This window comes from Cygnus olor, chromosome 10 (assembly GCF_009769625.2).
Source record: "Cygnus olor isolate bCygOlo1 chromosome 10, bCygOlo1.pri.v2, whole genome shotgun sequence".
Classification (NCBI taxonomy): Eukaryota; Metazoa; Chordata; class Aves; order Anseriformes; family Anatidae; genus Cygnus; species Cygnus olor.
Window position 1 is genome coordinate 2,285,622 of NC_049178.1, and position 15,765 is coordinate 2,301,386.

Here is a 15,765-nt window from a genome sequence, read left to right on the forward strand (position 1 = left end):
ATGGTATCATTAGGCACCACGTATGTTGTTGGCTGAAGAGTACACTGGGATTTTATCCATGCCCAGAAGCCAGCATGAATTTTTCCGTGTTGATCATGTAGCAGCACAGGGTGGCACTGATGGTGACGGTGTTGTGATGGGCACTGCGGTGAACCAGCTCCTGCCCGGAGCAATGTGCTGGGGGAATTTGTAGCTGAATGCAATTCACAATACAACAGAACTTAGCAAACAGGTGCAGAAATAAAAAAAGCAAGCTTAGGAGTCTCAAAGTTTTGTGATCTTGGCATTAGTAATTTTAAACCGTATCTTTTGGATTTGAGTTCTCATGCGGATTTGGAACCATTCAGGTTTTCAAACTCTGGCAAGCTTGATTGTTTATACATTTTTCCAACCAGGTTATTGCTCACTAGATTCCTGATCTGTGAGAGCAGGTCCACCTGTGTGAGCCCCAGCGATCAATTTGTTGGGAAGGATGAAGCCATACGGTGTTTCCACAGACTTCGTTGTCGTAAGGGCTCACTCTATGGACAAGAAGTACTCAGTGGCAAGAAATTCTGGCTGCAGCGGGAATTGTGTGCAGGATCTCAGCACATAAAACTTCAGCTTTGTCAGTCATGTGTCTACAGGATGAAAGAAAGATGAATGTGCTACTTTGGCTTTACACGCTTTTTAAATGGAAAGTTTTTCATTTTGACTTGGTAGCTCAAAATGTGTCCAGATCTTGGTATTTTTAGGACGTATTCATGTACCACTCAACTGTGGACAGTCTCCAAAGATAGGACACAGTTTTACTGCCTTTTCACTTAATGCAGCATATTAAAGACTAAACCAAAACAGACAACCAAAAAATGATGTGTTCCAGCAGCCAAATCGCTGGCTGTACTTGGAAAACTCTCTTGCAATTTTAATATATCATAGATTAAAGTTATTTGTAATCTAATTTAAACAGGTGTAAACAATTTCCATTAAAATCCCAAATTGTACATGGGAGTGCTTCTCTCACTTTCTAAGTTTTTTTTATCTTATTCTCCCTCATTTAAATAGTTACTAAAGCTAGTCATGTTATTAGTCACTAATAATGTAATTTTTTTTGTGTCAATTAAGCTACAGTGCCAGTTAACAATCAGCAAATAACATATTCCGGATTGCAATTTTTACTGGAAAGGCTTTTGGACAACTTCAAGAACACTGCACATATTTACAGAGAGCTTCACAGAGCTTGACTGTCTGGGAAACCCTCACGAGCAGGAGCAGCAGCATCTGCCCACTGTGGCCAGCCGAATTCAGTGCTTTTCAAATTCAGGAAAATATTTTTATATTTGTTTGTGTGCTTTGCTATTCAATCAGCTCCAGCTGGCAGTGACCTCTGTAGCAGAGTGTGGTTGGCCTGAACCCCAGTGTAGGAATGAATTGGCAAACCATGCACAATTTCACATATTTATTCCTTCTTTTCTCTGCCTTTGTGGCCAAGAGACGGGGATCCTGCAGTCGTGGGGCGGTGCAGTTTCACACGTCCGAGCACTTGACAGCTGTGTCACCTGGTGTCCCCGGTCACTGAGGAGCATTGTAACTTGCGCACTGGCACTCATTTTCATTTTTCTGGTGTTGTCTGAAATATAACTTCTACTTCTTCCTGCCAGTTCTGTCTTTTTTGACAACGGCAGCATTATTTCTTAACCATTTCAGAGTCTTGAGATGTCTGGCATGGAAGAAACGTCCTGCCAGCTAAGCATTCTACCAGATGGCCTGCCTGCTTTTGGGGGGGAAAAGTTCTGCAGACAAGTTCAGCATTTGCTTTATTATCCAATTTTATTAGCTTTAAGTGTGTATGTGTGTGATATATACATATATATATGGCTTTACATGTTTTAGCTGATCTGTTTGCTATTTTCTCTCTCATGTGCTCCTGTCTTCCCAGTCTTTCAGGCTGGCACTATGAGATCCTGTGGGTGTCCACCATGACTGCAGTCAAGAACACTACACCAGGAAAAGGTGAGTTTTTCTACTGCTGCTTTCCTTGAAACTCGAGAACATTTCCATGGAGGCTGTGGACAAGCTTCTCCAAGCCTTTTTGCCTTCTTCAGGTTAAATATTTCCTTACTATCTCATTCATGCCTGCGTTATGGCTTGCAGATGACATTATATTGCTCTGGTGTTAGCATGTTCCATTTGACTCTTGGGGCTGCAGGGATCAGTTTAGGCAGCTGTGATCAGAGGGCCAAAGAAGCTTGCTGACCATGCACAAGGGATCTTGTATGGCTGCTAATGAACTAATAATTTGAGTTTTCTCCTGACGAACGGGTTGTATCTCCTGGCTGCCTCTCCCCCCACACTCTAGCTGAGAACTGGGAAACATTTGGGATTTATGACTGCAATGAATCTAAAAAAAAAAAGGTGCAGCCCAATGTGAGCATTTGCAAGGCCTGGTACACACTGGAAAGCCCCAGTATTCCCCTGAGTTTTCCAGATCAAGGTCAGTAGTTCAGTTAGTCATGGGACTGCAGGATGCCTCATGGGGTTTCTGTGCTGGCTGAGGCAGGATACTTCATTTATTTATGCCCAGGGAGTTGATCCTAGCTTCTTTTGCTGTCCCTGCCTGTTTATATGAGAATGGAGCTGTTGGTGAGCTGTAGCCAAAGCCCAGCAATTCTGAGTAAGCCAAAGTAAGCTGGTTTGGTGATACCACTTGTAGAATGAAATATTTTCTGTGAACTGAGCTCCTGATAGGCTTGTGTCAGAAAGGTTGCTGTTCTTTTTTTATTAGAGGGAAGATACTTCTTGGTTGAATTAGATGGACTTGAGACCAGCTTACTTATTAGCACTTGTTAATATAATCTAGTATACAGGTGACTCTAACAACAGCGCACATCAGTAATAGAAGAGGTTTTTGCTTCAGGCCAAATATTTAAGCTATAGCTCTCCTGTTCATGCCTTACATGGTAGGCTCTAACAAATGGTTATTACAGAAAACTGCCTGCATAAAGCTGCCTGCATAAAGTGTAACTGTATTTTATACAGAGTAATAAATGGAGAGTGAGTGGATCCACTTGACTTACTCCAGCCACCAGCAAATGTATAGCTTGCACTTTCAGAAGTTGCTGACATTATCTCTTCATAACTTGTGTCGGGAATATATTTTCTTCATGGCTGTACTCATTAAAAATAAGCACCCGAGGTTTCACAGAGAATCGAGGTACAAAGACTGAGTGGATACAATGAAGTAAAGGTACTAATTATGGGAGGTAAGTCAGCAGGATTTGGAGCACTGCCAGATCACACAATGTGTTTTGGATGACTGTAACTCCAGGGGTAGTTTGTGGTGGGAAAATAAAATTAGCATAAATATCCTAATAATTACTTTCCTTGTCTGTGAAATCAGATTGACAAGTCCTGTGGGGGAGAAATAACTCCTTTAACGAGTCTGCAAAGGTGATGACTGCTGCACTTGTTCTTGCTGGTATAAATTTGGACTTTCAGGTATACATTGTGTCTGTCCCGTCTATTTTTGTTGTGAAGGGAAAAAACAGGATGTAGAGGTGTGCATTTAGTTTCAATTTAAACAAAATAGGTACACTCGGGAATGCATTTCATGCCTTTGCTTAGAAGCCTTCTTGGTGAAAAACGTTGTGCATGTTGAAGATGCACAGGATCAAATTCAGCTGTGATCTGAAGCCAAACTCTTGCTGACCTGAATATTTTTTCACTCACATGTAATAGGGGTGAGCTTTCCCCATCTTCTGTGGGATAATTTAAAAATTATCACTTGAACCTTGGGTTTATTCATGGGCCTGTCAGCTTTCTCTGCTTTGTGTGCTTTAAAACAGACCATCTCACTCCTGTTGATAACATTGTGACCCTATATAAAAACTGTCTGTGGCATGGGACCCAATACCCTGTTGGCCTCGCGCACAGTGCCTTGCAACTTCTCCATCTTAAACCCTCCACATTTGCTCGTGTGCTCTCAGCCCCGAGGCAGGAGGGGCAGCAGCTGAGGAACAAGCACCCTTGTTGGGGGGGTTAATGCAGAAAGCCAAGCTCCCTTCTGAATATTGATCACAAGGTGTCGTTGAGCAAGGTCACTGATTTCTTCTGCCTATTTTTGGTAGCCCACGAGGAGGGAAGGGGTCATCCTCGCTGAGAAACAAATCTTTCTCCCCCTTGCTCATAGAATTCTGCTACTTGTTGGTAATGCCAGGGCACTGGGAGATGTGTTTCAGCAGAAAGCTGCTTTCGTTTAAAATCAACAGCTCTCTGATTTTCACAGCAGATCTACTTTCCAAGAGCTCTAGGTCTTAAGTAGAGAGGAAAATCCCACTGCTTGCTTGCATTTTTATTCCTCCATATAATCCGCCTACTTAATGCCCCACAGTTTCTTTTCTTCTAAACTAGCTTCTGGTTTTTGGAACTGTTTTCACATTTAGATCTTAAATGTAAGAATAAAACACACATACATATATCCTATTTGTTAGAGCAAGCCTCCCTCTTGCCCTCTCAGCCTGAATGCCCCAATATCTGGATGCCCCATGGTTTTTGGTATGTTTTCAGGCAAGGGTTCCTGGTGTGAGTTTAGCTCCATTCGAAACCCGATGGGAGTGAAAATAGTTCTCTTCTTCAGTGTCCAATTTCCAGTAGCCAGGAGCGGGAGAACCTGAAATTCACCCATTTCTTCTTCAGCTTCTGCCTGCTGCATCCCCCCAGGCATGGTGTCCATGGCCTCCTATCTGCCCTGCAGGTACCACGCTCCTCGGCTCGGCGGCTCAGCCCTTCCTCAGATAACTGCCATCAGCTCCCAGCAGACGGACCCTGCTTGTGGTGAGCCCGTGCTGTTTTCTTATCCCTCGTCGAGGCACCGTCGCATCCCCTGCAACCTGCTGTCAGGCAGTTTTTGTGGACTGTCCTCTGACTTCTCTGTCCTTCTGAAAGCCTGGAAGTGTCATACAGACACTTTTTTTCATTCTTTTCCTTTTGAACGAGCCACTTGCTTTCTGTCTCTTCTTTCCCAGTTCCTCCAAGAATTCCCCATTATTTATTTCCTTTACTTTGTGTGTGTTTATTCCAATACCATGCCTCTTAAAACCATCTCTAACAGGCTAAAATGCTGGTTTTGGGGCTTAAATGGAGAATGTGAAGGCTCTGAACAGCTGAGGCTGGTTTGCATTGCGCTCATGCACATTCATAGCAGGGCTCAGGGCTGTTGAGCCCTGTGGTGCTGTGCAGTGTGCGTGTTTGTGATCTGGGGATTTGCATGTTCTTACCATTTATTTTGTTTTCTGATTCCTAGGCTCAGCACAAACAATTTAAACGGGGAAATAAAAAGCAAATAATGATAATTCTATTATAATTTTAAGAAACTGAGCTGGGAAAGAAAGTGTGACATCTGCCAGATTACCACAGGCACCAAATCCCAAACCAAACATGAACGTGTAAGGCCATGTCTGCTTAACTGTAACTGCGCTGATTAGCACCGAACAATGCTCGAGGAGAGGGCTTGCGTGCGAGTGCACCCAGTAACATTTTATCTTGTACTGAAGACACAAATGGCTGTTCTCAGAATGTTTGTTTTTCCAAGCTACTGGCAAAACTGCATGTATATTGATGCCACTTGGCCTGCTGCACTGTGTTTATTCTTTTCTGTTGCAGAAGGAACAAAACCCTCCGCTCTTCACATTAACTCACCGTTTCCAGGCAGTGCTCCAGTGGGATATACAGAGCTGCATGTTGCTGTGCTTTCCCCACCCCGTGTCACTGCCCCGTACCTAACAGCAGCACAAGGAAATACAATTTACTGAGCTACGGCCCCATCCTAAGTCCAGCACCTCTCCGATATCTGCCCACATCTCCCAGGGAGAAGTGCAGGGTTCCTGGGCAGAAGGAAGGTAGAGCTTTGGGTGCAGTCCGTGAGCGGTCCCCTGGCTGTCAGCCCTGTGCTGGTGGCAGCCCAGGAGCAGGTGGAGGAGCTGTGACAGCTTGGCTTGGAGTTTGGCCCGGGCACGCAGCTTGGCCCGTGGCACAAGTGATGCCGCAGGTCCCCACATGCTGTCTTCCTTGCTCGGAGGAGTTCCCTTGATCACCCCTCTCTGCTGTGAAAAGCAGCTCTCTATCTCCCATCTTTAATCACTTTTCTGTTAGGGCTACATCCTTTCCTGTTATGCCCTAGCTGCTTGCAGTCCTTTGAGAAGAAGTTTTGCTGAAAGCCCTTCTATGAAAATCCAGGTAGAAAATATCAGCTAGACATTCCCTATATCCTGTCCTATTGACTTCTTTAAACATCCCCCAGAGGATTTTTGAGATACAACTTAATTCCATTTGTAAAAGTCATGTTGACTCTTCCCCAGTATATTAAATGTATTCATGTTTTTACTGATTTTATTTGCTAAAACATTTCCTACTATCATGCTGGTGCAGATTTTAGGCTTACCAGCCAATAGCTTCTGAGGCCTCGTCTGAAAGAAATCCTTCTGAAAAGCTGGTGTTGTGTGCTCTATTTCAGACCTTAGCTAATTGAGAAGATTTTAAGTGAAATGTTATGCATCAGGCTTAAAAATTAATGTGCCTGCTTCATCTTGAGGGTTTTTTGGCCACTTGATGAATGCCACCTGCTATCATTCTTTGCCTATGTGGTCCACAGCATCATCTACCATCTACAGACCATCATGTGCATCCCTTCAAAGAGGGATTCTGGCTTCCCTCCCTGTTTTCATCACGAGTAAGCAAAGAATTAATTTATCTTTTCTGCTATAACCCTATCTTCTCTTAGTGCTTCTTTCATATCCTGATCAAAGACCCCACAGGCTCTCTGGCAGAATTCCTGCTTGTAGGGCACTTGAGGAGAAATTTACTACTCATTTTGATGCTTTCTGCAAATTGCTCTTCTACTCCTTGACCTGCTTTTTGTGCCGTTCACATTTAATCTGCTGGATTTTCTACTCTTCCCATTCAAAGGCAACTTCAGATTTTCAAAAGGATACCTACCTGCTCCTAATAACCCTCTCCCTCCAGCTTTTCCTTTCTGATCCTTCTCAAGTCCTGTCTGCTAAGACAGTGTGCCCTGTGCCTCCAGCCCCGCGGCCGTGAGCAGCCTCCTCTTTGCAGGGGAGGATTTGACCTTCGTGGCTCCTCCTTAGAGGCTGTTTTCTAGCAGGGCCTCTGCTCTGCTTCCCCTTTTTGGCTGAGTACAACAGCGGTAAATTGCCTGGCTCCTGCTGCTCTTGCAAAGGTGCCAGATCTTGAGCATGTTGTGGTCTGCAGCAGAGGCTCAGGGGTGACGCTTTGAGGCAGGCTGTGTGCTCAGGGCTGCTGCTGCTCCCAAAGGAGGAACCACCTCCCTTGGCAGGGGCACGCCACTGATTCAGAAGCACCCTGGGGCCACTAACACTTCTTACAACCTAGCAGATGATTTCATTGCCATTTGAAAAGGTCTAGACTTTATTTCAGGAATCTAATTGCTGAGCCTGAGGTGGATTTCCAGCAATAACACCTGTGCATGTGTTATCTGATTAGAACAGAAACCTGCGGCTGAGAGCTACTGGCCTTCCTTTAGAGAGGTACAGAACAAGCAACACCTCCTGCTCAAAGCTTCTGAGTGAGGTAGACAAAACCCAGTTTTGCTGCCTCAGGGATGAGGGTCTGATGCTCAGCAGGAGCCAGGCAGCTTCTGCAGCAAAAAGGGAGGAGGAGGAGGTGGCAGGGGGCTGGCTGCAGGGGAGGAAGGTGCCAGAGCTCAGCCTGCTGCTGCTGGAGGGCTGGGCACCGGGGATGGGGAGCTTGTCCCTGCAGCCGGGCTCTGCAGCCTGGGGCTATGCGGGCAGCGAGGCCATGGGGAGTGTTGCTTCAGCAGTCTTGTGCCCTTGGCAGCCTTGAGCCAGCCCTAATAACTGGGATTAGAAGAAAGACGGTGCCTTAGGGCAGCTTAGTGAAATCCAGCAGTCAAACAACCCCTGCACAAAGGCAACAAGTGTCTAGTTGCGCTGCATGGCTTCCAGTGGTGCTGAAGGCTAAGTAAGGGGTCCGCTGTAGTAAACTGGGATTCAGCATGGAAGCTTTCATGCTCTTTCCTCTTTCCCCCCTAATTTCCTGTATGTGTTCCCGTTATACTGATGAGATTTGTCACTAAATTGAAAGCATATTTGCGTGGGAGGGGTGGCACTCAAAGTGCAATCACGTTGCCGTTGTTCAGAGGTGGATGGCAACACCTTACTTGGGCAAAACTCCCTTTTATTACAGCTGGACTTTAAGTAAGCATTACAGAAATTGGGTCAGTGTAATTGGCCACCACCTCCACTGAAATCAGCAGCAAGACTTGTGCTGGTGGCAGCACGAGCTGTCACCTCACGGGTGGCTCCAGCCACGGCCCTAGGGCTGCTCCGTGCTGGAGGGGCTCGCTCAGCAGGTGTTTTCAGGACCTGCCACCCTGCTGGGTTATGGCAAAGCTTTGCTTTCCATTATGAAGAAAGACTGGCTGCCAGCAGGAGGAGAGAAGGGTTCACATTCTGCTTTGGAGCTTGCTTCTGGAGGTGCATGTAACAGGAGGTCTGGCTTGTAACACGGCGTGTGTGACCTTGCAATAGCAGCTCTCGGAGCGGTGACTGGAGGAGAAAATCGCTGAGGCACTTGCCTGCCTTCAGTATTCCTCCGGCTTCACAAGCATGAAGGAGTGGACTGTGGGAGCTATCGCTCCTGGTGACTTCAAGTGGATTTCGGAGTATTTGGCATTACTGCAAATGCAGACCTCATTTGTAAGCTGCAGAATTTTCAAAAAAAAAAAAAAAAAAAAGAAATTCCTAGAGCGTGGCTATTACTTTTACAACCTGTGTTTCAGTTGTAGAGCTGGAAATAGCAGCCCTCTATATCCGCAACATTTCTGCGGCCTCCCTGGCAGCTAAGCATGGGGGAAGCGGCGCCGAGCCCGGGCACAGCGCAGCCGTGGTACCCATGGGTTCGGCCCCTCGCCGCTCGCGCTGCCAGCAGAGCCTCGGATCTCTCTCAGTCTGTCTGGGCTCGGTGCATATTGGAATTTCATCTCCCCAATCTGCTCCTGCAGACTCTTTTTTTAAAATCCATGTGGAAAAAAAAATAATAACGAGAGGGTAAAATAAGCGGAGCGAGCGTTAATAGCCCCAGCCCGTATGCTCAGCGCCTTCCTGCAAAGCTCCCGCAGCAGGGCCCTCTCACCCCCCGGGGCTGTCGCAGGGCCCCGGGCAGGGTCAGCAGCCCGGGGGTGCTGGGCTGGGGCCGAGCCCCCGCTCCCTGCCCTGAGGCTTAGGGCCAGGCGTGCCAGCGGGGCACGGGGCCAGGGCTGGGAGCGATGGCACAGCCCCGTGGGGGCTGAGTTTGGGGGTCAGATGCCGGTGATCTGGGGGTGGCTGTGTGTCACCCCGGGGTTCACCCCGCCTTCCTCCTCCTCCTCCTCCGCGGGGCGGGGCGGGGCGGGCTGCCGGCGGCTCCCCCGGGACACCGCCTCCCCCCGGCCCGGCCCCGGCGGCGGAGGCGGGCACGGCTGCACCTGCCGGCACGGCTCGGCTCGGCTCGGCACGGCTCAGCACAGCTCAGCCCAGCCATGCCGGCAGCCACGGCGCCGGGCCCGGAGGTGCCGCGGAGCGCTGCGCCCGGGCGGGACGGCGGCGGCCCCCCCCGCGGCTACACAGGTACGGAGGGATGCGGCCGGGCCCTCCTTTAGGGCACGGGGCGGGCCCCCCGGGGGGGGGGGTTGGGGTCTCCTGTCCCGCCCCGAAGGCTGCGGGAACCGCCGTCGAGGGGCTGCGGCTGCAGCAGGGGTGGGCTCCCCTCAGCCGCCCCCTCCCCGCAGCACCCCCCAAGCTCTGGGGGCACCCCGAGGGGTGGCGAGGCCCCCGCCGTGCTCTCAAGGGGCTCGGAGCTGGGCAAGAGAAGGGAGGCTTTATGGGGCCGGCGGCTCGGAGCTGGGCAGCAGCCGGGGGAGTTCGTGGGGCTCGGAGCTCACTCGCCGGGGCACGACCCGAAGGGAGCGGCTCGGCACGGGTCGTGCTGCCGGGAGCTGCCGGCCCCGAGCCCAGCCAGCCTCCCGGCGGGCGTGAAACGGCCCGGGGAGAAAATGGAGCCCCGGGTGTTCTGCTCTAATAGGGTGATGCACCGAGGGGTGGAATGGGAAATGAATCAAAGCTCTCTTGCTTCCTCTTCTGCCCCCTTCCACCCCAGTTTCGTTGCCCAACCTGGGCAGGAGAGCACGTTTCCAGAGCTCCTTGGCTGGGCTGGGAGCGGTGAACTTGCTAGCGATGGGAGCCGATGGCCCTAGCACAGGTGGGACGCGCACGCTGCACCTGGGCTGTCACCTCTGCAACTTTCAGGGGATGGGGGACACAGAAGGGTCCTGCTGCCCATGGCGGTGCTGGGTCAGGCTCTAGCAGCTGCCTGCTTGCAGCCCCGGCGAGCCCTGAAGCTGGTAAGGTAAAGCAAGAGGAGCCTGCCGGAGCTCTGTGCCGTGCTGCTCGCCCAGGCTCTCCCTGCCTGCTGCAGCTTGCAGTGTAGGCAGAGTTCCCTGCCTTCAGCACCAGCAGTGCTCAGCACTTCTCGAGCCCGGGGACCTCATCTCCCTGCAGCCCGTCCCCCCACACCCAGCTAGCTGTGATTGAGTTCACCCCTGCGGTCCTGGCGGACTTTATCGATGACCCGGTTTTTATGACGCTGGTGGAAATGAGCAAACGTGTTTGGGCTGATGGTGTAGCGATGCTTTAAATTGCACCCGCTGAGTGTGCCTAACTGCACGTTTAATTTGAATTTAATAGAGTGGTTCGTTTTTAAAAACATGGAACAGGTTCTGGGGAGCGTCCCTCAGAATTAACAACTCAAACACAGGTGTGGACTCTGTTTCTCTAGTTTTTGCTAATGCTGCTAATTATTGACTTTTTTGCTTGTGCAAAATCACGTGTGTTGGGCTCCATTTATTTGTTGTGTCAAACCGTCCCCTCGGGCTGGGCTGTGCCCACAGGCGAGATGGGTTGGAAGGGCACGTCCCATGTTGTGCTCAGCCTTTCTTCTTCCTGCATGGGATAATCTTGCCCTATACAGACCTGTGGCAAAACTCCCAGGAGTGTGGGATCTACCAAAAAAACTCGGCATGCAGACTGGCATCTCAGCCTCAGTTAATGCCTCGGATGCCACAAACCTGGCTCCTGGGTCAAGCTGGATCGCTGTACTCCACAGCTAGCAAATACGGGCATTTTTCACCATCTGTATTTTTGAAGTCAGAACAAGAGAATGTGGTGTTATGTTTGTTATAGTACCTCTAAGGAGACGTTTCTTCCTGTACTGAAGAACCTGATTACTTAGGCTTTGTGTGGAGAAGCTGAAAGGGAGAAACCTATTTTCAGGCCAGGGCTAGCTAGGGGCAGTCCTCCTTTGGCCATGTTCCCAGCCAGAACAGGTCGCACTGTCCTTCCCAAACCACCTGAAACAGTGATGTGGACCAGGAGTTATTATTAGTGGGTGCCAGATTGGAGTCAGAAGGGGCTGCGCAGGACCAGGGCACAGATACACCTGCATGTAAGTGTGCATCTATTGTGGGGCCAGCAGAGATGCTCGCAGCAGGCACTTTTGCCAGACCCACCAGTCGCATGTTCCCTGTGAGTTCCCTCGCTGCCTCTTTGCCCACTGCTGTGGAGGTCTGTCCTGGCCTTCCCCATCCACACAGGTTTCACCTTGGCTGAATATCAGTTTGTTGCTACAAGTGTACTGAGCCAGCCGGATGTGCTGCTGTTAAATCTGAGTGGTTTGGATAGCTAAAATTATGGCTAAGTGGTATATAATTTTAAATTAAACTCTTGCTCAGGATGCTTAATTTAAAATGTGACACGTTATTTACGCAGCAGCATTTGTCGGAGAAGTGACCTCCAGAGAGAGCTGATGACAACTGTTATACAGCACCTTTCATTTATCGTGTTGTTATTGGTGATCATTTTTCTTTGCTGCTTTGATTGAGTAAAATTTCTGGCCCTGGCCGACAGGGTGCTAATAATAAGTCACGTGGACAAACTCCTTCTAATGCTCCTTGTGCAGGGGATGAACGAAAGCATTGCAAGATTTCCATTTGAATCAATATATGAATGAGAGGGAAGTTAAAAGAAGTTCATCGCACAGCCTGATGCATTTGACACGTAGGGTCTGACAGCTTCCTGCAACGCAGCTGTGACATTCAGGCATGCTCTGCTCTTCCTGCTCCTGCCTGCCTGCTGAGGGCTGGTGTCTCCCTCCCACCGTCCCTCCTGGACTGCCACCCTTTGCTGGGGAAGGTTCAGCAGAGCACTGCAAAGCAAGCAGCGAGCTCAGCCTCATTTCCACCTCCCGGTCACAGCCAAGCAACAGCTGTGGCTGCAGGTGGGCGCTGGGACGCTCGCTGTGCTGCTCTCGTGCTCTGCTAGCAGACGGGCAAATGCGCAGAGCGGGAGCGTGGGCAGGGGAAGAGTGCAGCAAACTGTCCCGGTGCCTCTCGAGGCTGCGAAGAAGCCTTCTTCAATTGTGTTTTTAAATGATATTGATGCTTTTATGTTTTCCTTATCATCTTGTGGTTGTTGTGTTGTCACAGCAGCATTACAGCATTATTGCCTTGCTGCAGTAGTTTACTGTGGACAGATGCTCATCAACCATTTCTTGCCGGGCCCGTTATATTATCTGGAGAAGCCTCTGAAATGCTCATCGAAGTGGTGGCTGAGTGGTTTCCTGCCCTGTGGGCACTGTCAAGCAGAGGCAGGGACGGCCCCATGGCCGCAGAGCTGCGGGCAGCACAGCCGCTGGGCTGTCACCGAGGTGCTGCTGCCCCTGAAGCTGCTCAGATTGTAGCAGGGGCTCGTCGGGTGGAATAGGAAAGGGAGGAAGGAGTAGTAAAGGTGTGTAATTATTTTCAGTCTCCACATCACTGAAGCTGGGGCTCTAGCCCTGTTTGTCTAGAACGGCACCTTGGTTTGTGCTGTGGTTCTTCCCCCAGCCCCCAGTGCAATCTTATAGCTCTTAAGGCTGCTCTGCCCCAGATTGGGGCAGCACCTGCTGCTAGAAACACCAACCTGCTTCTGCAAATGCATCAGTGCAGCCACAGACAAAGGTAACGTAGGAAAGAAATACAAAATGTGCCAGAAACTATGATGCCAGGTTAGGACTTGGTAGCCCTCTTGCTGCTGGGCTGTTGGTAGTTGTGGTTTGGCCATATCCCTCTGCCTTCCCAAACCAGGAGGGAAGAGAGGCTGCCTGAGGTAAGCTGCAAATAACCTGTGGGATGTGCCACAGGAAACTGCGCATGCTACGTCCAGACAAATTCCTGCAAGAAGTTACCTAGCAGGCACCATTTAGGGGAAAGACACCACCTCTGGCTTAGGACAGACCTGAGCTGCGATTTGCTGGAGGAGGTATCGCTAGGTACTTGCTCGGTTGTACTGTTCTCTGGGTGGCCGTGGTGGGACAGAAGTACCAGGCTGGTTTAGCTTTGGTGTGACCCACGGTGTCTGTTCTTTTGGCACATGCTGCTTTTTTCTGCAGTGAGTTTGTGTCCTTGCTAGTGCAGAAACTGAAAACGTGTCGCCAGAACTTATGGCTGCTCTTCCAGGAAAGCAAAAGCAAAGTTGTTGTTCAGAGCAGAGAGCACTGCCACTCTGCAGGTGGGTTACGAGGAGGTTCTTGGCTCGCTCCTGTGATCCCAAGGTGCAGCTCAGTTTCTATACTGGAGAAGAAAATCTTCATCCTGAATTTTCATTCTGCAGGGCAGGATGTGAGACAACCTGGAGTAGATGGGCGTGTAATTTCTTAAAGGGTTATTTCTCCTTCCTTTTTCTCCCATGAGATCAAAGTGAAACCTTCTATTAAATAAAAGAAGTGGCGGTGGCAGAATTTCAGCTAATTGGCTTTATCTCCTGTACTGCAAGATGCTAATCTCAGTGACTCTGTGTTGGGACCAAGCATTGCTATTGCTTTGAGAGATTGATTTTTGTGCTTGTCATAAAAACTATAGAACGATGCGAAATAGGGAAGGAGACGAGTTATGAGGTGGTGTAGCACAGTCCTCCACAGTGCAAGATGGTTCCCTGTTGTACTCTCCAATACTTTGTCCAAGCGCCTCTTAAATTACCTAGGTTATAGAGATGAATTATGTCAACACGTATGAATTTCAGCTAGGGAATGAAGTGAGCTGAACGTCTTGGACCCAGAACACTGACATTTCAGAAATCAGAAGTCAGCTCCAAACCCACCCAAACAACCCTGCGATCTCTGGGTTCGCTGTGCCCAGGGAGCTGAGGGACCAAGCTGCTGGCTTGGCTCCTCCCTGCGTGGTGGGGCCAGGAGATCCCTGGGCTCCCGCGGGAAGCTGAGTTTCCCAGCACATCTGAAACTCTGCGACAAAGGGAATTTTAACTGTGTGGAAATTAGCACGAGATACTTACCTCATTTGTCAGGATTACCGCTCCCTTTTAATGCACCTGGCACCGCAGCGCTTTGCCTTCAATAATTTGACAGGGACAAGGCAGCACGTAGGACGGTTGCTTGTTTTCACTTAGGCGTTTTATTGACACACTGTCTTTCAAATGCAGTCGCAGATAAGCAGCTGTGTTACTCTGTGGAGCAGTTTAGACTGGCTCCGCGGATCTGAAGAGTGACAGGGAGATGATTTTGCATTCGCTGTGGAAGCTTTGTGTTTTGCCTGCTCGCTTTGTGTTTTGCCGTGAGATGACAGTAAGAAATGCCCTAGTTGCAGAACGAACAAGCACTCACCAAATAAAATCAATTCCTGTATCTGTGGAGGGTCCCGAAGGCCGGGCTGAGTGGGGGCCTGCTTTATGTAGCAGTGTTTGCTGGCGGGGCCTGGAATGCCGGGGCTGGCCCAGCAGCACGGTGGTGTCAGCATCAGTCTGAACAACAGCGGCTCCTGGAAACACAGGTGAACTGCTTGCTTTTCCTTTAATGTAGTTGTAAATGGTTACTGAGGCCTTATCTCCGGGATAAAATAAAGCCAAATGCAGCGCCACGCACCTGTACAAGTCTCCTAAGCAGAGGGTCTTTGGGAATTGTTTAGGGAAGTGACAATGTGGACAGGAGGTGGGTTAAGTGTGGGGAAGATGGTGGGTAAAAACCTGAGTGAAAGTGGGGCCTTGGAAGCAGCGTTCAGAGGGAGCCCCTGGGCTGGGGTGGCAGGAGGAGGTGCTGGGGGCACGGCACGACTGGTTGTTTGGTTCCCCCAGCTCAGGAGAGCAGAAACGTGTGCCTTCATGTGGAGGAGCAGGATGAGGCACAGGAGGGCTTCTCCCCGCATGCCCAGCCCTCTCCAGCACTATGAGCTTTGCTGCCTGGTCAGGTCGCGAGGCGCACCCAGCCTGGGAGGGCCGCTTTTGCCTTTCTCCACAACAAGCGGCCCCACAAAGCTGGTGCCGTTTTGTACAGGCAAGGAGGAGCCATAGCATTCAGCCTGTTACTGGAATACAGGCTGGAACTAAGTTTCTCCCTCTATTTAATCCTAGGCTATCCCTGCCTGGTGTGCTGCCTGAACACATAAGCCTTCCAAAAGCTGTCATCTAGCTCACTGGCAGAGCAGGCCCGAGGCAGGTCGGAGCGTCCTGTGCGAGCGGGGCTGCTGCCCTTTGGTCCATGTGCCTAAGCTGCAGGCCATCCTGCGTGTAACTGGCCAGAAATCATTTACTGGTTTAGTGGAGAAGAGTAAACACGGCGGACGGCTTCCCTGTCCTTACGCTGGTGTCCCCATCCGTCTTCAAGTCATCTCCTGCTAATTCCGATGGCCAGAGGGGCCACAGGCAG

General features: G+C 50.0%; 1 protein-coding gene across 6 annotated transcripts in view; it reads left to right on the forward strand.

Moving 5' to 3' along the window:
• SUSD3 (sushi domain containing 3) overlaps window positions 1-15,765 on the forward strand; it is a 72,351-nt gene that overhangs the window by 29,871 nt on the left and 26,715 nt on the right. For 2 of the 6 annotated variants that reach the window (XM_040568154.1, XM_040568153.1), the window contains one exon: window positions 1,919-1,992. In XM_040568154.1, coding sequence (XP_040424088.1) covers window positions 1,959-1,992 — 34 coding nt within the window. In that variant the 5' untranslated portion in view covers window positions 1,919-1,958. Of the gene's footprint in view, window positions 1-1,918; window positions 1,993-9,467; window positions 9,645-15,765 lie in introns of those variants that run through there. The other 4 variants (XM_040568157.1, XM_040568152.1, XM_040568161.1 and 1 more) reach the window with 4 other exon arrangements.